We start from the raw sequence: 25,967 nt of genomic DNA, 5'->3' as shown, positions 1-25,967 counted from the left end.
ATCAAGTGAGTCATCATCGATGAAAAGGTACAGTGCCTGGCATGAAGTAAGCTCTAGGCCACGGTTAGTTAGCACAGTTATTATTGTATTTATTGTGTTGGAATTTTAAAAATGCAGAGACAATGCAGACAATTTTTCCACCCCACATTAACATGACAGCATACTGCCTGTTAGTCCTTTTCCTTTTTTTTTGAGACAGGGTCTCGCTCTGTCACCCAGGTTGGAGTGCAGTGGTGGGATTTTGGCTCACTGCAACCTCCACCTCTCCGATTCTCCTGGCTCAGCCTCCCAAGTAGCTGGGATTACAGGTGCGTGCCACCACATCTGGCTAATTTTTTGTATTTTTAGTAGAGATGGGGTTTCACCATGTTGGCCAGGCTAGTTTCAAACTCCTGACCTCAAGTGATTCGCCTGCCTTGGCCTGCCAAAGTGCTGGGATTACAGGCGTGAGCCACCATGTCTGGCTGAGTCTCTTTTCTATCTCCACCTCCATCTACATACGTAATGAGATGGAGCTAATCCTGCATGGTCAGTCAGTGCCTTGCATGTTCCACTGCGAAGATCGAAGGGACACTTTCCCACACTGTCAGAGCTCAGGCACAGTGCCCTGCAGCGTGGGCCAGCCCCCAGGACGACTGGGTGTGCCGGGCCAGCCCGCCTGCCACACTCTCACTCACCTCCACACAGAATGATGGCCGCAATGAATAGGGCCAGGTCACTGTCGTCAAGTTCCAGGGCGTTGAACTTGACAGCAAATTCAAACTTGGGCTCAATGATATCACTGAAGGGTTTGCGGAGGCTGCGCAGGAACTCGCGGGTGACAAAGCCACTGCCGTTGGCTACCAGCAGCCCATCCTTGTTGACGATGGAGGCCAGCATGGCGAAGATGGCCTCGTGCACGCCATACTTGAGAAGGGTAACCTGGTCATTGAGGAAGAGGCTGCTGAAGCTGGGGATGCTCTTGGCGAACTCGGTGAGCTCCCGCACGGTCTCCACCGTGGTGCACTGGCAGCGGTAGAAGACGTGCACGCTGATCTCCTTGTAGGGAGGCAGGCCGTTCACCAGCTGCTTCCACACCAGCCCCTTCTCTGCCTGCCACAATGTCTCGATGTCGTGGATCACAAAGGGCTGAAAACCAGGCCCTGTTAGAGACCAGGATTCGGGAGACCCCCACCCTGTGCTCCCCATATCCCTTGCCTGCACCATGAAGTTGAGGGAGGGAGAAGGCCTGGCTCTCCCAGGAGTCAGGCAGGCAGCAGTGGGACCCAGAGCCCAGGATACTGCCAGGCCGAGCAGCAACACTCACCGCTGTGTGGCTGGCTTTGCCAGTGAGGATGCTGCGGGCCTTCTTTTTGGTCATGTTGAAGTTTTTCAGGTAGGCATTGTAGATGTGCTTGGAGAAGGCCTTCAGGTCGGCCACCTGTGGGTTGTACTGGCTCCCCTCATTTGCCGTCAGCCCCGCCACCAGCTTCCTCTTCTCAGCCTCCGGCATCCGGCCGAAACGGATAGCTGCACAGGGAAGAGGGCAGTCAGCAAGGAGCCCAGGCAGGCCCCAGCACCTCTGACATCCCCATCCCTTTACAGGTGCATGGGCCAAATCCTTTTGGAGCCCAGGGACCCCAGAAGCTCTAGTGTCAGCAAGGTGGGAATGCTGGGGTGGCCCCTCCAGATTGCAAGCTCCACAAGACGTGATTTTTTTGGGGGGGTGTATCTTTGCAAGAGCAGTGATTTTGTCTGTTTTGTTCACAGTGCCCAGAACACAAGGGCTCTAACATACTGAGTGACTGAGCTACTCTGACTGGGGTAAGACAGACTTTGGTGACAAAGGCCTGGGTGTGAGTTCCAGCTGAGCAGTTTACTAGCTGTGTGACTTGGGGCAGACTCCTTCACTTTTCTTTTTCTTTTTTTTGAGACAGAGTCTTGCTCTGTCTCCCAGGCTGGAGTACAGTGGCACGATCTCGGCTCACCACAACCTCTGCCTCCCGGGCTCAAGCAATTCTCTGCCTCAGTCTCCCAAGTAGCTGGGATTACAGGTGTCCGCCACCATGCCCGGCTAGTTTTTGTATTTTTTTTTAGTAGAGACGGGGTTTCACCATCTTGGCCAGGATGCTCTCGAACTGCTGACCTCAGGTGATCCACCCACCTTGGCCTCCCAAAATGCTGGGATTATAGGCGTGTGTCACTATGCCCGGCTTTTTTCTTTTCTTTTTTTTGAGACAGGGTCTCCACTCTTGTCCAGGCTGGAGTACAGTGGCAAATCATGGCTCACTGCAGCTTTGACCTCCTTGGCTAAAGTGATCCTCCCACCTCAACCTTCTGAGTAGCTGAGACTACAGGTGCATGCCACCACCAAGCCTGGCTAATTGGTTTTTTTTTTTTTTTTTTGTAGAGACACGGTCTCACTATGTTGCTCAGGCTGGTCTTAAACTCCTGGACTCAAGCAATCCTCCTGCCTGCTTGGCCTCCCAAAGTGATGGGATTACAGGTGTGAGCCACTGCACCTGGCCACTTTTCTTTTTTAATCAGAAAAATGAGGCTGGCCGGGCGCGGTGGCTCAAGCCTGTAATCCCAGCACTTTGGGAGGCTGAGACGGGCGGATCATGAGGTCAGGAGATCGAGACCATCCTGGCTAACACAGTGAAACCCCGTCTCTACTAAAAAATACAAAAAAAATAGCCGGGCGAGGTGGCGGGCGCCTGTAGTCCCAGCTATAGGGAGGCTGAGGCAGGAGAATGGCGTAAACCTGGGAGGCGGAGCTTGCAGTGAGCTGAGATCCGGCCACTGCACTCCAGCCTGGGCGACAGTGCGAGACTCCCTCTCAAAAAAAAAAAGAAAAGAAAAATGAGGCTAATACTTTAAAAAACGTACTGAGTTATTAGATCAATTAAATAAGAATCCTCACATAGTAAGCACTCAAAAATTGTTGTCATTAGTAATTAAGTAGGATACGAATGCGACTTCTCTCAGAGTTAGCGTGAGGAGAGGGATTCAGTCAGTTCTGAGATTTCCTAGGAAAGGAGTCAAACCCAGACCTGCCAGACCCCATTACCCAGGAGAGCCGCAAATGGAGGGCTCAGGTCCTGCTACCCTCTAAGATGCAAGGCAGTTAGGGCATCCCTGGGTAAAAGCTGGCCAAGCAGCTAACCTGCCTGTCAAGATCACAAGAGGCTCTCCCCTGTCCTCTAGGGGTCTGACTCAGAGAGGTACTAAGGGGACAGGTGGGCTTTGCAATATCCTACCCTAGGAGTCTGAAGACAAGGCTCTGCAGGAGGCCTGGAGCACAGGGCAGAGAAGGCTTTGTCTCTGGGGAGTGGCTGACCTCCAAGAAACTTCTGCCTGGCTCCTGGCAGTTGACAGATGTGGTCACTTACTGGCTACTGCCTGCCTTCTATAACCAAGAAGGGCCAAGGGGATCCCTGGCCTTGGCAGTAGCTTTCATGCTGCGTCAGGTCATCTGAGACAGGCTTGAGTTTCTGGGACTGGTGTTCCCCAAATTGTTCAAGCTGTTATCAATTCTCAGTTCCCTTCTGGGCCAGAATGGGTAAACCTCAGGTACAGGGAGGTAGAGACTACCCCAGGCCTGGGACCATGGTAGATGCTGGCAGTCTGAGGAACTGGCAGGTCTTAGGCTCTAAGACCCAAGGTCCAGATCAGCAAAGCCAACAGCCAACAGCCATGGTGCTTACTGTGTGCCAGGCACTGCTCTACAGGCGCCCCCTCTGGGCTGCCCCGAGGGCTCCCTGGACCCTGGTTTCAGGCTGTGTGGAGCCAGCAGCCCGTGTTGCCCTGGTCAGCTCTCACCGTTGTGTGACATGCCCAGTGCCAGGCACTTCTGGAAACGGCAGTACTGACACTTGTTGCGGTTCTTCTTCTGAATCTTGCAGCTGCGCTCACACTTCTCGTACTCCAGCTTCATGCGGATCGTCCGACGGAAGAAGCCCTGAGGCACCAAGAACAGGTGAGGAAAGGCCACCAGGAGGTGGGGGGAGGTTGTGCCAAAGGGCCTGATAATGCATACTCCTGAAATTTGGAAGTAATGAGGAGAAATTTTTGGAGGGGAGATGGAGAAGGAAAATAAATAATTCTGAAACTTTAATTAAAACTATTTTAGGTTGGGCGCAGTGGCTCACGCTTGTAATCCCAGACTTTGGGAAGCCAAGGTGGGCCGATCACCTGAGGTCAGGAGTTTGAGACCAGCCTGGCCAAGATGGTGAAACCCCGTCTCTACTAAAAATACAGAAAAATTAGCCAAGTGTGGTGGCACACCCCTGTAATCCCACCTACCCAGGAGGTTGAGGCAGGGGAATCTCCTGAACACGCGAGGCAGAGGTTGCAGTGAGCCAAGATCGCGCCATTACACTCCAGCCTGGACAATAATAGTGAAACTCTGTCTCAAAAAAACAAAAAACAAAAAGAACACAACTATTTTAAATGCCTAAAGAAGTCCTAAAGCTTCTTTGTTGGGGCTGGGCAGAGTGGCTCACGCCTGTAATCCCAGCACTTTGGGAGGCCGAGACAGGTGGATCACCTGAGGTCAGGAGTTCAAGACCAGCCTGGCCAACATGGTGAAACCCCATCTCTACTAAAAGTACGAAAATTAGCCAGGCGGCCAGGCGCGGTGGCTCAAGCCTGTAATCCCAGCACTTTGGGAGGCCGAGGCGGGTGGATCACGAGGTCAGGAGATCGAGACCATCCTGGCTAACATGGTGAAACCCCGTCTCTACTAAAAATACAAAAAACTAGCCGGGCGTGGTGGCGGGCGCCTGTAGTCCCAGCTACTCGGAGGCTGAGGCGGGAGAATGGCGTGAACCCGGGAGGTGGAGCTTGCAGTGAGCCGAGATCGCGCCACTGCACTCCAGCCTGGGCGACAGAGCGAGACTCCGTCTCAAAAAAAAAAAAAAAAAAAAAAAAAAAAAGAAAATTAGCCAGGCATAGTGGTGTGTACCTGTAATCCCAGCTACTCTGGAGGCTGAGGCAGGAGAATCTCCTGAACCCGGGAGGTGGAGGTTGCAATTAACTGAGATCACGCCACTGCACTCCAGCCTAGGCGACAGAGCAAGATTCCATCTCAAAAAAAAAAAAAAAAGCTTCTTTGTTAGTTTGGTAACATAAGATTGTCTCACGGCTAACTTGGTTTCTCATAAATTTATCTGGTTCTGTATATTTGTGAGGTGGTGGTTCAATAAAATAATCGTGAGATTTTGATGTGTGTGAAGTTAGGAAGGATCCACAAATGTCAGTGGAAAAACAAATGTCTGTCCTTTTTCTCAAAGAGTCCCCTTTGAGCTTTGAGAAACAGGAAACCCAGACCTCAGCCCAAGACCCTCATTCTGTCCTGCCTGCCTGGTCCCCAGGGGGGCACAATCACCCACAAAGCTGGGTCAACACAGGTGCCTGGCAGGGTAGGCTTGACAAGGGAACTCCCTCCTCTCCTGCAGTGCCCAGAGCTGAGGTCTGGAGCCCAAGGGTCTGACTGCCTCCTGGGCAGGAATTCTGCAGTGGACACAGTCAGGGCCCTACCCCAAGGCAGGGAAAGCTTTGTGGAGGGTCAATTCACCACGTGACCAGCGCCTCAGTGGCCAGCGACCACTCCCCCGAGTCCGTACCTTGCACCCCTCACATGCATGGACGCCGTAGTGGAAGCCCGATGCCTTGTCCCCGCACACCCGGCACTCCATGTTGAGGCTGCCACACGAGGCCCCGTCACAGCCCATCTGCAGCTGGTCCAGCAGTGAGGGTGGCGAGGAGCTCCGGGAGAGGTCTGCGGACACACAATGGAGGGGCAGCTCCACACGCTGCCAGGCCTGGAAGCCAGGGTGTGGGAACAGCCCCACAGCCCTCAGCTCAGTCACTTAACAGCTGTGTGGCCTCAGGGAGTCAACTTTTCTAAGGACCAGTTTCTTCACCTAGAACCTGAGGTCAGGACCAGTTTCTTCACCTAGAACCTGAACCAGGGGTATTGACAGCTTCTCTGGGAGGACGGGCAAAAAGTCTCCACAGTGCTTCTCCCAGAGCCTAGCATACAGAAGATGTTCAGTACACGGCAGCTATTACCACTGGGGTTGGGTCAAAGGCTTCCTGGGCTGAACTCACTATGCGGCAGCAGTAGGGAGGAAAATGGCTGTGTTTTGGGAGGAGGAAAGCAAGAGGGAGAAAGCAGACACACAATCTTTAGATGGCCCTTAGGAAGCAGCTCTCCCGGTTCAGAGGTTGCCACTGTGTGGCCCACGTGGAGATGTGTGCAATGTGTTTTGCAGAAACTGCAGGACTGTAGACCTCTGCAGAGCTAGCCTCCCCACCATCCCCCAGAGGAAGTTCTATTCTTGCATAGACTCCAGGGATGCTGTAAACAATCTCTCAAGAAGCTCACGTTCATTCCCATGAAACTTCTTGCTTGAGTAGAACAGCTTAGGTATCAGTCATATTGATTAAGAACACACTGAATTTCTCCAGGTTTTTCTATCAAATGTATAGATGTTTGAACCACAGGGTGTTGCGTGTATTGGTGGGGAAGGCAGTTTGCTAAGGCTATGACTTCAGGATACACCTGCTGTCAGATGATTTCCTAAGAACTGCTACAAATCTCTTCCCAGTGCCCTTTGGACACTCGGAAATGATCTCTTCATCTTGGAAAGGGGACCTGAACTAAGCCTCAGCTTCCTGACTCCTAGCCCAGAGCTGGTTTCATGGCCTCACATACCAGCTGTCCTGCTTCTGCCATGATGATCGTCCAACCTCTGCACTCTTCTCTAATGACTGAGCAACCTCCCCAAAAGCAGGTGCCAAACCTCCAAACCAGAGAATCAGCCATTTTGAGTAGAAGGGGACATCAGCGGGACCCAAGCCACGGAGATGAACCCAGACTAATGTTTTCCAGGCCTGCAGTAATACCTCTCTACTATACACGCCAAGCAACCTTCATTTCCCCACCATGTGAGTAACTATCCACCTGCTACCGACCAAAGTGCACTCCATCCTCCCCACACGGTCTCCCCACTCCCCCAGCTTCCCCTTGGGTCCTAGAAGTGGCAGCAGGAAAGCCTCCTTCCCCTATCCTGGCCACAGGAGGGGGAGCACAAGAAGCACCCAACCGTGGCAGAGAGGACCCAGTGGGCTGCTCCCCTCCTGGCTGGTGAGGTTTAGGGGTGACACAAGTCTCTGGTTCCTAAAATGGCCTGTCTTGTCCTGGCACCTTAGCTCCCAACTTCAGTCATTCCAAGGTGTGTAACTGTTCCTCTTGACCCAGACTGGGAGAGTGGGCTCCCTCCATCTCTCGGGCCTGGGAGGGAAAAGCTGTGCTCTGGGAGGGTGAAGCTGCTTTGGTCTTCTCAGGCCTTTGTCACCGCCTGACATATCCTGTGTGTGTTCATTGTTGGGAGCCACCCACTAGACATAAGGGCCACAAGGCCAGGAACTTTGTCCACCAGGGCACCAGCGTGGTCTGGCACTGAGAGCTGTGTGAGGTGCTGGGCACGCAGCAGGCACGTGATAGCTCTCTGCACAATTGGCAGTCCTCAGGCTGCCTGGGTGTCCTGACCGAAGCACCAACTGGCTGACGGGGCTGGGCAGGACCTGCCACTCCTGGAGGCATTATAACAGGGACAATAAAACTCACAGCACCGGATGTTGGAAGAAAAAGAGAGAACATGACAGAAACCCTTTGTGGACGCCCACGCAGATGCTGGGGCAGGCAGGGTTTCTGGCATTTCCTCCTTGAATCTGTGCAGTCCATGAGCATATGCTTGCGTTGTGGCATTTCTTGTAATTTTGTTTTTGTGGCCTGCACGTCTGCTTCCTCTGCTAGACTCTGCATATCTCTACTCACGTTCCCTTTGGATCTCGGAGCTCACTTCCACCACCGAGTCTTGTCCACGGTGGCCAATACCCTTAGATTATTCACACCTCCTGCAGGTGCCTTTCTCTTCCTCCCTGTGGCCATGGAAAGTCAGCAGGTGTCTAGTCATTTGGTTGCTGTTGGCACTGCACGTGACAATGTCACCCTCTGTGTTCACTCAAAAGACACATGATAAGCACCTTCTATATGCAGGGCAGGACCTAGACTCTGCCCTCAAATAGCTGAGGTAAGAAAGTAACAGCAGGGCCAGGCGTTGTGGCTCACGCCTGTAATCCCAGCACTTTGGGAGGCCGATGCGGGTGGATCATGAGGTCAAGGGATTGAAACCATCCTGGCCAACATGGTGAAACCCTGTCTCTACTAAAAATATAAAAATTAGCCAGGCACAGTGGCTCGTGCCTGTAATCCCAGCTACTCGGGACGCTAAGGCAGGAGCATCACTTGAACCTGGGGGTGGGGGAGTGGAGACTGTAGTGAGCTGAGATCGTGCCACTGCACTCTTGCCTGGCAACAGAGTAAGACTGTCTCAAAAAAAAAAAAAAGGGTAACGGCTGAGTGTGGTAGCTCACGCCAGTAATCCCAATACTCTGGGAGGCTAAGGCAGGAGGATCACCTGAGGCCAGGAGCAACGTAGCGAGACCCCGTCTCTACAAAAAATAAAAAAAAATAGTTGGGTGTCATGGCACCTGCCTATAGTGCCTGCTACTGAGGAGGCTGAGGCAGGAAGATCCTTGAGCCTAGAAGAGCTGTGATAGTGCCACTGTACACCAGCCTGGGTGACAAAGCATGACTGTCTCTACTTAAAAAAAACAAAAGGCCAGGTGCAGTGGCTCATACCTATAATCCCAACATGCTGGGAGGCTGAGGCGGGAGGATCACTTGAGCCCAGGAGTTTGAGACCAGCCTGGCAACATAGTGAGACCCCGTCTCTATAAAAAATTTAAATAACTAGCTGGGTGTGGTGGCACATGCCTGTGGGACCCGCTACTTGGGAGGCTGAGGCAGGAGGATTGCCTGAATGTGGGAAGATGACTTGAGCCTGGGAGGTCGAGGTTGCAGTGAGCTGTGATTGCACCACTGTACTCCAGCCTTTGCTGACAGAATAAGACCTTGTCTCAAAAAAATTAACAAATAAATAAACAAGAAAAACAAGGAAAGGTAAGATGTAACTTAACTTACTATAACTCACTTGTGCCTACAGGAAAATAATAAAATAGAAAAAAAGAGAAAAGAGACAAGAAAACTAGAACATGAGATAGAGTGGGGCAACACCAGGTAAGGGGCAGTAAGAGGTGCAGGATTTTGGAATGAGCCATCACCCATGCATGTGACTGTCATGGAAGGGGCTGCTTCTCTCTCTGCTCAAAGAAAGGTGATGGCAGAATTCTTCCCATACTAGGGGCCAGGTTCTGAAGGTTCCACCACTTTCCCCACACCATGAAGTCCCGGGTAGAGGTGGGGGCAAGCAGGTGTCCCGCTAAAGGCACTCCACTGGACACCCATTTAATCTCACGTAAAACCTCAAAACAACCCTTCAAGATGGTCTTCTTACCCCCACTTTATAGGCAAGGAAGCCGAGGCTCCAAGGCTCAGAAGCTTAAGTAACTTGCTGATAGCAGCTGTGTTGATCTTACCTATCAACTTGATTAGGCCATGGTGCCCAGCTGTTTGACCAAACAACGTTGCTAAGAAGGTTTTTTTTTTTTTTTTGAGATGAAGTCTCACTCTTGTCCCCCAGGCTGGCGTACAATGCACGATCTCAGCTCACTGCATCTCTGCCTCCCGGGTTCAAGCGATTCTCCTGCCTCAGCCCCCTGAGTAGCTGGGATTACAGGTGCTCAGCTAGTTTTTTTGGTATTTTTAGTAGAGACAGGGTTTCACCACGTTGGCCAGGTTGGTCTCGAACTCCTGACCTCAGGGGATCCACCCACCTCGGCCTCCCAAAGTGCAGGGATTACAGGTGTAAGCCACTGTGCCCGGCCACTAGGAAGGTATTTTTTAGATGTAACTAACATTTAAATCAGAAGACTTTGAGTAAAGCAGATTACCTCCATAATGTGAGTGACCCTCATCCAACAACTGAAGGCCTTAAGAAAAAAGACTGAGTTCAGCCGGGCACAGTGGCTCAAGCCTGTAATCCCAGCACTTTGGGAGGCCGAGACAGGCGGATCACGAGGTCAGGAGATCGAGACCATCCTGGCTAACACGGTGAAACCCCGTCTCTACTAAAAAATACAAAAAAAAACTAGCCGGGCGAGGTGGCGGGCGCCTGTAGTCCCAGCTACTCGGGAGGCTGAGGCAGGAGAATGACGTAAACCCGGGAGGCGGAGCTTGCAGAGAGCTGAGATCCGACCACTGCACTCCAGCCTGGGCGACAGAGCGAGACTCTGTCTCAAAAAAAAAAAAAAAAAAGAAAGAAAGAAAAAAGACTGAGTGCCTACCATGGCCCCACTGTGGAAGAGGAGATTCTGCCTCCAGGCTGCCTTTGGACTTGAACTGCAACATCAACTTCCCCGGCTCTCCAGCCTGCCTGCCTTGCAAAATTTGGACTTGCCACCCCCACAACTGTGTGAAACAATTCATTAAAACACATCTCTCTCTTTCAAAACACACACACACACACACACACAGGTTCTGCTTCTCTGGAGAACCCTGACTAACACAGTGACAGAGCAAGAATTATAACCTAGAACCGTGCAACTCCTGAAGCTGAGCTCTTAACCTCGGCATTCCACTACTACACACATCTGCAGGTTCAGGACTGCTAATCAATAACATTATTATGATAAACAACAGGACACAGTCACTGCTGAGGAGGTACTTGTCATTATCCAAACGTTTGGATTCAGTGTAAACACTAGCCCTCTCACCCAGAGAGTAAAGTATCAGTTTCACCATCTTTGATTACAAGTTCAGCAAATAGACACTATTGACCTTATTCACATCATTTGTGGCTGAGAGCTCTCCTGCATATCCAGTCTCCAATGCTGGGAGAATGCCGTTGTCATGGCTGTGAAGACAGCCAGGAGGCTCCCGATTGGTCTATTTACTTCGCTGGCAGAGCTCACAGGCAAACAGGTACCCAGCAGCTTCTGAAGTCAGGCCAAATTCTGCAGGGATTTGAGGCTGCGTTACTGAGCAGCCTCTTTACTTCTGTTGTCCTGTTTGCCTGAACTGAGCGCTCCCTGGGACAGGCACTCAGCCTTGTCCAACGCTGTATGGCCAGCCCTGGGCACAGTGCTGGGCCCAGCCTGACACCCACCAAGTGCCTGCCAAGTGAGGAGGTGCTGAGGCCAGGAGGAAGGAAACTTTATCTTCCTCTTTCTTTCTCAAGTGTGATTGGGATGGATGTCACTGAAGCAGGAGGGATGAGAAAGGGAATGGGATATGAACCCTGGCTCTAGCTGTCTCTACTCCTACATACCCATGGGACCCTGGCAAGTGGGTTTCTGGAAACCTCAGTTTCCTTATTGATGGGAAGGTCTGTGCTGCCTGACTGGGGGGAGGGTGAGGAGAAGGTGCTTGGCAGGTGTGGAGCTCAGTATGTGCAGTGAGAGTCAGTGCCGAACTGCTGGGGGGATGGGGTCAGGGGTGACTGTGGAGCCTTCCTGCTGTTTCAGGGCTCAAAGCCATGCCCTGTCCTTATGGGTCCCTCAGGGGACTCCTGAGGCCAAAGTAATAACTCATGGGGGTGGGGCAGAGAACTAGCAGGTGCTGAGACCTGTGATGTGTCAGATACCGCCACTGACTCTCACCTGGCGGGCCCTCAGGCTGGGTAGGACACAGCCTGTAAAGGTGAAGACAGTGAGACCCGGAGAAGTGATGGCACTGGTGAGGGCTGCAGCTCACAGCGACAGACCTGGGATGCCTGCCCTGGTCTCTGCGATCTCAAAGCCCTTCTGCTCCGGACACATGATAAGGCTCTGTCTCCAGGGCCCCTCACCCCTCTTTTAAACAGTTAATTTTAACCTTAAAAAAGTACAGTTGCCTTTTAAATTATGAAAGTAGTGCAGACTTGTGGAGAAAAATACAGAAGGGTATGCAGGATCTTGTGACAGAGCCTCCTTAACCACCATCCTGCTCCTCAGAGTTAGCCCCTGAGTCCTTCAGTATAGACTCTTCTGGTGCCTTCTATGAAACATAAGGATTTTGAACAATGGTATCCCCAACTTGTCAGGAACTTATTTAATATATACAAACCAGCCTCATCCTTTTCAATGACTCCAGAGTATTCCACCACATGGCTCTACCACAGTTTCTAGAACTGGTTCCCCACAGATGGGCACGTTCCTATTTTTGCTCTTATGAGCAGTCCTGCAGTAAATAAGCTAGTGTGGAAATCTCTGTGCACGCTGAGCAAGTACTTACACAGGACACGTTCCTAGAAGTGGGAATGCAGGGTAAAAGAAATGGCCAGGCATTGGTGGCTCACGCCTGTAATCCCAACACTTTGGGAGGCCTTGGGAGGCCAAGGTGGGCGGATCACCTGAGGTCAGGAGTTCGTGACTAGCCTGGCCAACACAGCGGAATCCCATCTCTACTAAAAATACAAAAATTAGCCAGGCATGGTGGTGCACACCTGTAATCCCAGCTGCTCGGGAGGCTGAGGCAGCAGAATCACTTGAACCTGGGAGGCGGAGGTTGCAGTGAGTCGAGATCGTGTGCCACTGCACTCCAGCCTGAGCGACAGAGTCAAGGTCTGTCTCAAAAAAAAAAAAAAAATTGCATACTAAGAGGTGTTGGCCCACACTACCCTTTCACCCCTGGTGGTGGAAGAGCCAAATCCTCCCCACCCATCTGACAGGTGAAATGGCATCGCAACTTAAGGTGCTTTCTTTGAGTTGGTTAGACTGAAAAACCTGTCGGGTTTTCAGGCCATTTGTATTTGTCCCATTGTTACCCGTTTTGATTTTCCTGCTAGGTTGCTTGCCTTGTAGAATTTTGGGGAACTTTTCATACACTATGGCTTTAACACGTAGTGATTATGTCAAGTAACCTCTCTCCTGTTTCAATGACTGAACAAGGAAGTCTTTCTACCTCCACTGTATCCATTTATTGATAAACAGAATCTATTACCACCACCTTATACATAGTACCATGTGACTGGTGAGGCAACCTCTGCCCTGGATGTTTCCTTGCTGTGCCCTAAATCCCACAACAAAGCTGCCTGAGAGGTCACTGCCATGCCTGCCTCACCCTACCCCTGCTCCCAGGCACCTCACCTGGCCTGCACGGGAACAGTGATGCTATTTGGGAAACAGCCCTGGTCCCAAGAAGGGGTGTGGAGGAAACTCCAGGACAGAACACTGCTCTGCAGGGAACTTCCATCTGCCTGGGCTCAGATGTGGGGATGAGGTGGGCCATGGCAGGCAGCATAACCACAAACCCTGTGGCCGTCTCTTCTCCTTGCATTCATCCTTGCATCTTCGTGACATCCCACACTCATTCTTAGTCCCCACTGTCTTCCCTTTGCTTTCTAACCCTCCCCACCTTCTTCAGATTTAGAACAGTATGTGCTACTGGCACTGAGTGAATTATCACTCCTGGTTAGCTATTCCTCTCTTCTGAGACAGGCTGTGTCTCCAAAGCCATCCCAGTTACCAGCCAATAGACAGGAAGTTGGTTACTCGGGGAATGGGGGACGACTTCACTTTGGCCCTAGAATCACATTAAGCCTATTTTGGTCACTCCCAGGTGATCCTGGGTGAGATTAGAAGGACTGAATGATGGCTCTATACTTCCTCCACCCAACTCTATACACTGAAGAGGAAGAACTGCAAAATTCTGGGACTTGCTTTGCAGGTTCAAGGTGCACGTGTGGCTCAAGGATTCAGACCCATCTTAGCTACAGACCCAAACAGAAGCCTGCGCTACCTCCACAGCCTCCACCCTGCCTTAGCTTAGACACCAACTGCCTCCTCCTGCTCCCATGCAGTCACAGGGGTCCAGAGCCCATTCCTGTGGTGTGGGCTTGCTCCTCTGCCTGAGTCACCGCATGTGGCTAGGATCTCTTGCAGCTGAAAGCAGCAGCGAGTGCACAGTGTCTACTCCCAGCAGTACATCCTTATGACCCTGAGTTCCTTCTGAGGGAAGGAGTGAGGATGAGCTGGATGTGTAGGCCTGCAGCACTTGGGTAAGGATAGAAGTGAAGGGAGAAAGCAAGAAGCAGAGGGATCAGGGCAAGCGCGGTGGCTCGCGCCTGTAATCCCAGCACTTTGGGAGGCTGAGGCGGGTGGATCGCTTGAGCCCAGGCCAACATGGTGAAACCCCATCTCTACTAAAAAATACAAAATATAGCCAGGTGTGGTGGTGCACTCCTGTAATCCCAGCTACTCTGGAGGCTGAGGCAGGAGAATCGCTTGAACCCAGGAGGCAGAGGTTGCAGTGAGCTGAGATTGTGCCACTGCACTCTAGTCTGGCCAACAGAAGGAGATTTTGTCTCAAAAACCACAAAAACAAAAAAGCAGGGGGAACTGCAGAAGGGAAAGCCAGGGGCTGCATGGATTCTGGATGCTTTTGAAGGTGAACATAACATGATGATGATGAAGATGACAGAACAGTACAGGGTACTAGAGAAAACTGTCTACACTGCTAATAAATAAAGGGGAACCAACAAGTGAGACAGGAGAAGCTACAACTGCTTGGCTGCATAAAAATAATATTAGTTGACTTATTCATAGTAACTGCTTAGCAATTTTATCTAATTACGATGCAGCTCAATGATGATGTGTATAATTATTGCAGACCAATGGAACTGATAACAATCCCAGGTACAGCTGATCTTTCTAGTGTGCTGTTAGTAGAGATTGGTCTCAGATTCCTTGTGGTAACAGTGGTGGGAATACTAATAATGATGATGACGTGTGTTACAAATGCCCACTCATTTAATTCTCACAAGAGCCCATATCCACATCACCTACCATCCTCTGGCCTGTTTTACAGAAGGAAGTGGTACACCTTGCTCCAGGCCCCACTGCTGGTGAGTGGCAGAGCAGATCCCCACCGCACTGGGCGTGAACCCAGGCTTCTGGCTCCAGTCCTTCAGCACTCTGCTACTCTGCGCCCCACATGATGGTGTTCACAGTGGGCCAGGATCCCCACTGCACTGGGCTGTGCCTCCTCTGCCCCGTGTCCCCTGCCAGTCCTCTCCTCACCTGTGTAGCTGCTGGAAGGAAGTGCATGCTGTGGTCCCCCATTGAGCTCTGGGGCTCCTTCTGCCTCTGCCACTTCCTCTTTCTCCTCCTCTTCCCGGACCTCAGGGGCTTCCTCCTGTGGCTGCTCCATGGCTGATCTCCCCTCGGCGCCACGCCTGCAGGCCCGGTCATAGCTCTGGCATCGTCTGGGTCTGAACGCAGATGGACCTCTACAGGGTGGTTCCCATCAGCCTTGGCAGAGGAGAAGACAGGAAGAGGTCAGGTGAGGCAATGATGAGGAAGAGGATGGTGGGAGTGGGGCACGCTTGGGGGCTGCTGTCATGGAGGGGGTTCTTCTGCTCCTGCTCCCTCCCCAGTCCCTGCAGTGCTATCCCATGGTCTCTGTTCCTTGTATCACAAGTCACCTGCCCTATCACCCTTCCCACCTGGCTCTCGTAGTGGGTTTGTGGGGTTCGGAGCAGGCTCCATAAACCAGAGAGGTGACACACCACTGTGCCACCCTTTCCTGCCTCCTCTGTTGCCTCCTGTTCTGAGTCTTCAGGAAGCACATTGGAATGACTTGAGGGGCTTTTCCCAACTCTCCAGCCCACCTGGAGATCCATATATGCATCATGCCTCCCATCCCCGACCCTGTCCCTACCAGCACTCAGGCCCAAGAATCACGGCTCTCCTGTGCTACTGTTCCTGAAGGGGTGAGTCCCATCCTTTCAGTGGTTGGGTGTGGAAAAAAGACATAAAGTCCTGCTATTCTCGGCTCATGTTGACAGATCTGCAACCATGGCCCTGCTCTAGACCTGCCAACTTGGCTGTACACTGTAGTCACTGGGGAGTTTTTAAAAAGACAGATGCCTGGTCCCAACCCCAGAGATTCTCCTTTGATTGGTTTGGGGAGCAGCTTGGACATTGGGGTTCTTATTTTTTAATTGTCCTGGTGACTGTAACGTGCAGCCAAGTTTGAGAACCACTACCAGCTTCACAGCACAGTAACTCCCAGCTGGTAGTAAATCATCCCCCTCAAAACATCTTAAGGCTACACATTCATTTCCACCAGGCCTTCCCTTGCTTGGACTTAACAATAACCTCGGGGCCTACTTGAGGGTGGAGGCTGGGAGGAGGAGAGGAGCAGAAAAAATAACTATTGGGTACTAGTCTTAGTACCTGGGTGATGAAATAATCTGTATAACAAACCCCTGTGACACAAGTTCACCCATATAACAAACCTGCATCTATACCCTGAACCTGAAATAAAACAATACAAAACTCTTAGCTGTTTTCTGGTGTTTTTGTTGTTGTTGTTGTTGTTGTTTTTTGAGACAGTCTCACTCTGTCGCCTAGGCTGGAGTGCAGTGGTGCAATCATGGCTCACTGCAGCCTTTATCTCCTGTGCTCAAGTGATCCTCCCACCTCAGCCACCCAAGTAGTTGGGACCACAGGCGTGCACCACCACACCAGCTAATTTCTTTTTTTTTTTAGAGATGGGGTTTTGGTATGTTGCCCAGGCTGGTTTTGAACTCCTGGGCTCAAGCAACCTGCTCACTTTGGCCTACCAAGGTGTTGGAATTACAGGCATGAGCCACTGTGCCTGACTTAAAAATAATTTGAATTATAATAAAATAAGAAGGCAAACTTAATAATGTGGAAGATGAGAGGGAGTGATCAACATTCAATCAGCTCAAGTCCCCTTATTTTTCAAAAGATGTCTCAAGATGCCGACGTATAATTTCCAAATTATTACAGTAGAGTGGGAAAACCTGGAAAAGGTCATGTAAACCTCTAGCTTTGTGACTGAGGAAGCCTCACAGACAGGAGCAGACCACAGAGACACAACTAAATGAATGTGGGATCTTGGACCAGATCCCCAAAGCAGAAAGAGGGCAGTGGCAGAAAAACTGGTAAGGTCTGAACAGCACACTGACTTTGGCTAATAGTATTGTACCAGTGTTCCTTTATGTAAGATTTAATGTGAGTTGGGTAAAGGATATGTGGGGACTCTACGATCTCTGCAACTTTTCTGTAACACCAAACTTTTTTCAAAACAGAGTTAGAACAAAAAAAACTTTTTAAAAATTTGGTTTTCTGGCTTCTCTTGAAAATTGGGCAGACCTGGACCCTGGGCACCTGCAGGCCTCTGGCACCCACCCCCAGAGCCAAGCAATGCTGCCCACTGGCATGATCTCCACTAGTGGCAGTTTCTCCCCTGTGGGCTCTTTACTCATTACACTGCATTGCAGGGACTTGAAAGTTTGTTTAATATACATCAGTTCCTCAAGGATCAGTCCCTGACCACTCGTCCCCGGATGGAAAAAACTTGGAAAGTTTTAAACTTGGAAAGCACCAGACCCAGAGCACAGGAAATGTTCACAGGTGTTGTCCTGCTCACTCCGTGGCTTTCTGCAAGTGGTAGCTGGGGCAGTCACTCCTATTTCTCCCCAGCTCCCTTCTCCTTCCTTCTAAGTCTCAGTCTTCTCTGGATCAGCAAAGTGCCTACCTAAACATTCAGTTTCCCCAAGCTCTCTTGCAGCTACAGTGTTCATTGGCATAATTCTGATCAGCAATATGTGAACAGAAATCTAAAAGGAGGAGCTATTGAAAAAGCTATTATTTCCTAATAGAAAGAGACAAACTTCTGCCCTTTTCATCTTCCTGCCTGAAACAGGAATACTATGCCTAGAGGTGTAGCAGCTGCCTTTGGAGCAGCAGAAGACAGGGTAGGAGGGTGGGTGAAAAGTCCAAAAGCACCTGGCCACTGCGGCCTCTCAAAGCTGCTGGACCCGCCCTGCAATGCTGGCCTCCAGACTGCTTGTTAGGTGAAAAAAATCAAACTTGTTTTATTGATTGCCGGCACTGATTCCCGGATTTCTGTTGCATGTAACTGAACACAATCCTAATTTAAAATAGGAGACATAAAGACACTTAGCTCAAGAGTAGAGTGGGGTTCTGGGGTGGAAGTTGGCCACAATACTGGAAAAAGGACCCTGGCAATTACTGAGAGCAATGTGTGACTGCAGTGGCATTAGTCAGCTTTAAAAAAAAAAATAGCCGTTATCCAAATAGCAAGTACCAGAAGCACCGATTCTTTATGCTCCACCAGATTGAAAGCCTGGAGATGGAAGAAGCAGGGGAGGGTGAGAAGGGAGGGACCCCGGGAGGCCTCAGAAGGGATGAGTCCCAAGAGAAGGAGCAGCACTGGTGACAAGGGTCAGATGGTGGGACTCCTGAGAGCCATGGCGCAGTGGTGGCAGAGCCCAGGGTGAGTGGGATGAGGCAATGAGAACACACTCTGTTTTTGGACCCATGTGGCGTGGGTGTCAGTGGACACGGGGAAATGCACACCAGGCTGTGGTGATGAGAACCAGGAAGAGGGGGACATGAAGATGTGGGGTCCCCACTTAACAGGCAGTATCAGAGGAGGAAAAGCCACAGTACTGCCTGGTATATATAATCAACAACACAGCCTCTGAGCCTCTGGTGACCCTGAGGAGGACCTGATGGAGCTCCCTGTCAGGATCAAATCCTGGAGGGAGGGGAGGGAGCTGACTGAGCTCCCTGTATGCGTCACGCTCCCCCTCAAGCCTCGCCAGCCCCCATAAGGCCTTATAGGCCCCCCTTGCAGATGATAAAAGGGACAGGCCTGAGGATCCCAACAGGGCATCTTAGAGAACATGCTAGAGGATGAAGCAGAAAACAGCAGAGCTTTGGACACAGCGGGACTGGAGCCCAGCCAGGCCCTGACGGCTGTGTGCACTGGGCCGTGTTACTCAGCAGAGCCTCAGCTCCCACTCCCACATATGAGCTGGTAGTGGGTTTTTTTCACCAGAACCGGTAAAACTGTTCTCAGTTTTGGAAGGTGCAAGAGGTTGTCTCTTAGGCTCAGATGCAGTTCTGGACTCTGGCTGGAGTTTTGAATTTGGGACCAGGGTCTCTGGTTCCCATGCTGACATCTCTCCCTAGCCTGGAATTGTCTCTTCTGACTGTGGCCTCTCAAGGACACCAGCGAAGAGGGAGGGGAGCTGTAGCCTGGCTGTTCTAAAACCTACACACATCCCTTGGGCTGCTCCTATTTAGACTAAACTGCTGTGCTGCAGCCCATCCCTGCATTTTGCCAGAAGCCTGCCATTTTCATATGGCCTCACTGCTCCTTCTACAGCTGAGGTCTGCCATCTACCCTGAGCCAAGGTTGCTCCCTACACACTGTTCTCAGCTTGCCCAGCCAAGAGCAACCTTGACCCCAGGCTCTCTCCCCTGACCCACTGAACCTAGGCCCACTGACTAGATTTTCTCAGGTAGCTGCCACCCCACCCACCACTATTCCCGCAATGAACCCTATTCTCCTCTTCCTTTCTTCAGCCCTGGCACTAAAGATAGCGCAGCCTGGGCCAGGCATGGTGGCTCATGCCTGTAATCCCAGCATTTTGGGAGGCCGAGGCAGGCAGATCACATGAGGCTAGGAGTTTGAGACCAGCCTGGGCAACATGGGGAAACCCCGTCTCTACTAAATATATAAAAATTAGATACATGTGGTGGTGCACGTCTGTAATCCCAGCTACTTGGAGGCTGAGACATGAGAATTACTTGAACCTGGGGGGCAGAGGTTTCAGTAAGCCAAGATCGCACTGCTGCACTCCAGCCTGAGGACAGATCAAGACTCTGTCTCAAAAACAAAAAAAGTCCGGGTGCAGTGGTTCATGGCTGTAATCCCAGCACTTTGGGAGGCTGAGGTGGGCGGATCACTTGAGGTCAGGTGTTCAAGACCAGCCTGGCCAACATGGTGAAACCCCATCTCTACTGAAAATATAAAAATTAGCCGGGCATGGTGGTGCACGCCTGTAATCCCAGCTACTTAGGAAGCTGAGGCATGAGAATCGCTTGAACCTGGGAGGCGGAGGTTGCAGTGAGCCGAGATCACAACATTGCACACCAGCCTGGGTGACAGAGGAGACTCTGTCTCAAAACAACAACCACAATATAGCCAGGCACTGGGTTTAATTTGTATGCTGGCAAAAAACCTTGGCTTTTTTTTTTTTTTGGTCTGGCTCCCAGTGTTAGCTATCTCCCCTGTCCACCCCCCGGCACTATGCCAGAGCCAGAGCCCTCTGATCATGTCACAGCTTTGTCCCACTTAAGAGGCTGGAGCTTCAGACCCTCAGACAAGACAAGGGCCCTGAGCCAGAATGAAGGGGCATGAACGCAGCAATGTAGCCCCTCACCAAAAAGTCGTCTCTAGCAAAATAATTTCTTGCGTGGCGTGTGGGGGAAGGGCAGGGGGGCTCACGCCTATAATCCCAGCACTTTGGGAGGCTGAGGCAGGTAGATCACCTGAGGTCAGGAGTTCAAGACTAGCCTGGTCAACATGGCGAAACTCCACCTCTACTAAAAATACGAAAATTATCTGGGTGTGGTGGCTTGTGCCTGTAATCCCAGCTACTTGGGAGGCTGAGGCAAGAGCATCACTTGAACTCGGGAGAGGGAGGTTGCAGCGAGCCACAATAGCGCCACTGTACTCTAGCCTGGCAACAGAGCAAGACTCCGTCTCAAAAAATAAAAATAAAAGAACTTCTTGCAAAACAAATCCCTGGACTGCTCTAATTCGGACATACATGCATGTGTGCGTGTACACACACACACACACACACACACACACACACACACACACACACAGCCTGCAGCGCACATGCAGCCCCCATGCTCCCATTCCAATACCACTGTCTGGCTCCAAGAAGAAACTCAGCCCTTCGGAGAGCTTAGGTGCAGGGAGGGGCACGACTCCATCCATTGCCCATTGGCAGGTGGATTTCATGGGCAGTGGTAATTAGGAGCTTAACCCAAATGACCCAGAGCTCTAGAGACCTGGTCTGCGGCCAGAGCAACTAAGCCACCTGGGGCCCAGTCCCTCCCACCAAGTCTAGCTGTCTCCCTTCCCCGTCTCTGCTAGGAGTAGGGAGGGGCTCACTTTCAGGGCAGCCCTCTGTGCTCAGCTGGGCAACCCCCAAGTGCCTCGTACTCCTCGTGGTGACTCAGGTGTTTCCCTGATGCCCACTGGCAGGCTATACAGTGTGGGAACACTTCTGCCCTACCCAGGGGATGAGTGGGGACGGTCAGTGTGCCAGGGGCCTCCATGGGCTCTATCTGCCACATAGTACAGCCTGATGGGCCTTCATACTGTACTAGAGCCTAAGCTGGATCACCACTTCCATCACAATCGTACCAGCTTCCCTTCTCCAAGAACTTATTACACACCATGCTCTGTGTATGTTGGCAAATGTAATCCTCACAACAACCCTAAAAGGCAGGTACTATTACTATCCCCATTTAACTGATGTGGAAATTATGGCACAGAGAGGGAAAGTAATTGGCTCAAGGTCACACAGTAACTAGAGAAGCAGGATTTGAGTCAAGGCAGGTTGGCTTAAGTCTTAGCCACTCTACTGTGTGTCTCATATATGGTGCTGGGTAAGACTGGATCAGGAGCTGGCATGTCCTTGCCCAGCTGGGGCTCCTTAGCCTCAGTCGGGAGCCATCACCTCTGAATCCTCTGTCTGGCTGCCAGTCCCCAGCTGTTTCTGTCAAGAACTCCTTGGTCAAAGCCCTTCTGGACATTACTGCCAGAAAATGACCCCTGTGTGCTGAAAACAGCCACAAGCTCTGGTCCCTGCCTCCCTCTCCAGGCCTATCCTCCTGCTCTGCCCACCTTCAGGGAGTGAAGATCCCGCATCACTCCCTGAGCATGGAGGCTTGAACTGGCATCTGCCTGGAACACCGTCCCCTCCACTAGCTAAGACCTTCTCTCCTTCAAGACCTGTCTGCACCTCCTCTTCCGGGAAGCTCTCCTAGACTAGCTCCATTCTATTCCTTCTCACCACAACCCCGACACAGGCCCTCCAAATCTGCAATCGCTACACCAAACTGCAGTGTCTGCGAACTGCTCTGGCCTCACCATGTTATCAGTTTCCCAGAGAATGCCCTGTATCTTACTGAGGTGGGTCCCAGCACCTGGCATTTAGTGGGTCCTCAACATACACTTGCTGAATGAATAAATATACTAAAAACATGAGCCTTAGCCACACTATTCTGAGTTGTAGCACCTGCCACTCTATCAGTTTTCATCCACTCTATCAGTTTTCATAGATTACTGCCATCGAGATGCAATACTCCAAAGAAGTGAATTCCACCAGCTTCAGTCAGGCCTGGGTTCACACCCTGGCTCGTCCCTCTCACTCTATGACTTGGGGAAGACACTAAAACTGGGATGCTAGCACCTAACCTGAGAGGCTGCTGTGTGGAATAAGTAACGATGCAGTAACTTAACAGTGCCAGGTAGATAGTAAGGGTCCTACAAATAAGGACCACAGCGGTTGCTGCTATTATTATCACCCATGGCTTGTGTTAAGGGATTGTAGGGTGATATTCTAGCTCTAGAAATGTGCTAGCCTGCTGAAATCCAAGGGACCTCCACAGACAGAACTTCCCAGTTCCCTGCCTCACCATCAATTGTGGGGAGAGAACCGGCAGGGAGCCCCCTAGTCTGGGCACATGCTTCTTTTTTCAGGGAGAAGGGCCTAAACCTTCCTCCCCATCTTGCCCCACATGTGGGTGACCCTGTTGCTGTCATCTCCTTCCTCCCACACTGCAGCAGAATAAGGGGCAGCCTCTGGATACAAGACAGAGGTTGCCCCGTCTCCATGGCAGGTGCTTTTGGGATCAGAAGTGAGGGATGTCATGGGAGAATGGGTCTGCTGATTCTCTCCTAACCTTTCTTATCAATCATTAATCCAAGTGCTGACCTAGTGACCTGGTTTTCTAGGCCAGCAACTCTGCCGTGTTCTCTGCTTACTATTCGCCAATCCAGGTCACCCCACCCTCTTAAGAACACAGGAGAAGCCCGGGTGGCCTTCTAGCTGGCCAGAGTCAGCCCAGAGAGTCACCTGAGGCCAATCCCCAGGAGTGGCCTGGGGCTGGTTTTGTTCAGAGACTGCTGGAACCAGAGAAAAGACAGCCAGGAGGCCACCCATGCATTCCACAATTCTTCCCATTGCCCCAAGAGGCAGCCCCTAGGAAAAACCAGCCTCCAGGACCAGAGAATGTCCTGGAGAAGAGACTAGAGACAGGAGGGTGCTCTTCACCAGGGATGGGAAAGCTGCCACAGAAGGGGGCCTTGGGTGTGCCCACTCACCCACCCGCAGTAGGGAGAGAGAGGAATCCAGATCCCTGCATCAGCTCTCCACTGGGAGAACTGACATGCTGACCGCCTCTGACCGCAGCCGCTGAAGACTGCGAAAAATCTGTGGTTTTCACAAAGAGAAGCTCAGCAATGTCAAAGCATGTACACATGCATAGAAACAAAACTGAAAAGACACGGCCACAAATGTTAAGGGTACTTTTCTCTGAGGGGTGGGGCTGTAGGTGATTTTTATTTTCTTAATTATATTTTCCTATGTTATCCAGTTTCTTCACAGTGAGCGTGGGGTACCTTCATAATCTGGGGTTGGTTGGGGGAAGAGGGAGACATTTTAAAAAACAAATAAAATGCTGAGAGATGCCAATGAGGTAAATGAAAGGCCTGCTCAGGTCCCAGAAGAGACCCAGATCTCTCCTACCGAAGCCTGAATGGGCCTGAGGCCCCTCACACTACTTGGAGAGGGCTTCCAGGGGAGGGTGTTTCTGCTGGCCAGCAGAGGGACATGCCAGGGACCGAGCCAGAGCCCTTCTCAGCTAAGACCACAGGGGCTATGGTTGTGGACACTGTCCCTGCCCCTTTGCTCTTCTTCTGGTCCCTGCCAGCTGGTTTCATTCACTTATTCAACAAATATTTGTCAAGTACCTACCACCATGTGCCAGGCTACATTAGCCGGCAATGACCAGGGCTATGAAGGACAAATGCCAAGCACGGTGCGGCACTCAGAGCACATGAGTCAGGTGCGGATGGTCAGGAGAGGCTTTCTTGAGGACCTTCCTTACATAGCCTTTGGCCCAGGCAGGCTGAGAGGGATTCCAAGGTGATGGGAACAGCGATGTGAAAAGGCCCAAGGAAGGAGGACCCAAGGAAGGAGGTCTGTGGGTAGAGAGAAGGGCTGTGGCTACAGGTCACTCAGGGTCTTGAAGGGTAAGCTGAGGATGTGGGTGTTTTTTCTAGGAGGAGCAGAGAGCCAAGGGGGTTATGAAGAGGATGGGAAGGAACAGAGCTGCATTTTTACAAAGACCTTTCAGGCTGCTGTGGAGGATAAGACTGAAGATGATTTCAGCCAGGCTTGGAGGAGCAATGGTTACAACAAACCTGGCAAGGGAGTCGGCGGGAGGGGAAGGCCACCTCCCGGAGCCCTGCAAGGTCTGGGAAGCAGCTGCCTGTTGTGTTCCCGGGAAGACTCAGGCTCAGGAGTTGAGGGATGGGCCCCTGACTCAGAGCTGATTACCTCTCTGGCTGCCCCACCTGTGTCCTCACTGAGTAAAATGTCAGAATTAGATCATCTCCAAGGCCCATTCCTGCTCTGCCCAACGGGGCTCCAGCCTCCCCGAGGTCCTGGTCTCAGTGATTCCCGACTATGACACACACACACAAACACAGGTATCTGGGGAGCAGACGTGGCACCTGGCACTGCCTGGCATGAGGTCAATCGACATTTACCAGCCACATTCCCAGGCTTGACAACTATACCCAAGCCCCTCACACATCTGACACAGAGCTCTTGTGACCAGGATGCCAACCATAGGTCAACAGCCCTGCTCTAGGGGCTCTGTGGTTACAATGTGGACACCATCACTTATAACTTTTTTCTTTTTTTTTGACAAGATCTCCCTGTCACCCAGGCTAGAGTGCAGTGGCACAATCACAGCTCACTGCAGCCTCGATTTCCTGGGATCAGGTGATTCTCCCACTTCAGCCTCCTGAGCAGCTGGAACCACAGGTGTGCAGCACCACGCCCAGCTAATTTTTGTATTTTTTGTGGAGACAGGGTTTTGCCATGTTGCCCAGGCTGGTCTCGAACTCCTGGGCTCACGTTATCTGCCTGCCTCGGCCTCCCAAAGTGCTGAGATTACAGGCATGAGCCACCATGCCCAGCTACCTATTTCTTTTCAAACAGTTAAGACTAGGACAGCCCTTTAAGGGTACCTGGATAGCTCAGTTGGTAGGGCATGAGACTCTTAAGTTTCTGAAGTGCTTTCAGGTACATCACACCTCATTTAATTGACCCAGTGAGATGAGTGAAGGCAGGGCTATTTCATTGATCACTACACTCCCTAATCTGAGGGAAGCTCAGACTGGCTCTTGCTGGCTTGTGAATGCTCTGGGTGAGGGGACGAAGGCTGGAGGTAAGGAGAAGGGCAGCCACTGAGTGGTGGCCAGCAGGCCCCAGGAGAGGCAATAAAACTCTGGCCCAGGAGAAATGGGACACGCAATTGCGGCGGGGAGGCAGGAATAGGGATCTGTAGGGCTGAGTGACTTCTCAACCTTCCCAGGGAGACAGGAGACACGGAAAAATCCCACAGCTAAGCTATGATTGGCCAGTCTGTCCAGGAGAACCCAGGGATCTCAAGTTCAAGTCTCACCTAAAAGCATTCATGTTCATTGACCCTATACTTCCCCTCATAGGAAAACATACTGAGCTGTTCACTGCAACGTTATTTATAATAACAAAAAATCAGAAATGGCCCAATGCCCAATATTAGAGGAATGGTTAAATATATTAGGGCACATCCAGGAAACTGAGTATTACCTAGTCATTAAACTCATGTTTTCATAGAATATTTAATAACTTAAGTGAAAAATACAATACGAATTTACATAAAGATCATGATTCCCATGAAAATGACAAAAGAATAGAAGAAAGTTTCCCTGTATGAATAGAGTGGTAGGTGATTTTTTTTAAAAATATCATTGTACTTTTTTTTTTTTTGAGACAGTCTTGATCTGTCACTAGGCTGGGGTGCAGTGGCGTGACCTTGGTTCACTACAGCCTCCACCT

The 25,967-nt window shown here is 51.2% G+C and overlaps 1 protein-coding gene across 7 annotated transcripts in view; it reads right to left on the bottom strand.

Moving 5' to 3' along the window:
- The window catches only part of PPARD (peroxisome proliferator activated receptor delta), an 86,542-nt gene that overhangs the window by 2,749 nt on the left and 57,826 nt on the right, over positions 1-25,967 (bottom strand). For 6 of the 7 annotated variants that reach the window (XM_017957820.3, XM_017957821.3, XM_021937166.2 and 3 more), the window contains 5 exons: positions 15,010-15,240; positions 5,607-5,761; positions 3,802-3,940; positions 1,307-1,509; positions 678-1,128 (listed from right to left, as the gene is read on the bottom strand). In XM_017957820.3, the coding sequence (XP_017813309.1) occupies positions 678-1,128; positions 1,307-1,509; positions 3,802-3,940; positions 5,607-5,761; positions 15,010-15,139 (1,078 nt within the window). In that variant the 5' untranslated portion in view covers positions 15,140-15,240. Of the gene's footprint in view, positions 1-677; positions 1,129-1,306; positions 1,510-3,801; positions 3,941-5,606; positions 5,762-15,009; positions 15,241-17,748; positions 19,443-25,967 lie in introns of those variants that run through there. The other variant, XM_017957822.3, reaches the window with a different exon arrangement.

This window comes from Papio anubis, chromosome 6, assembly GCF_008728515.1.
Source record: "Papio anubis isolate 15944 chromosome 6, Panubis1.0, whole genome shotgun sequence".
Classification (NCBI taxonomy): Eukaryota; Metazoa; Chordata; class Mammalia; order Primates; family Cercopithecidae; genus Papio; species Papio anubis.
This window is presented reverse-complemented; position numbering and strand designations above follow the sequence as displayed.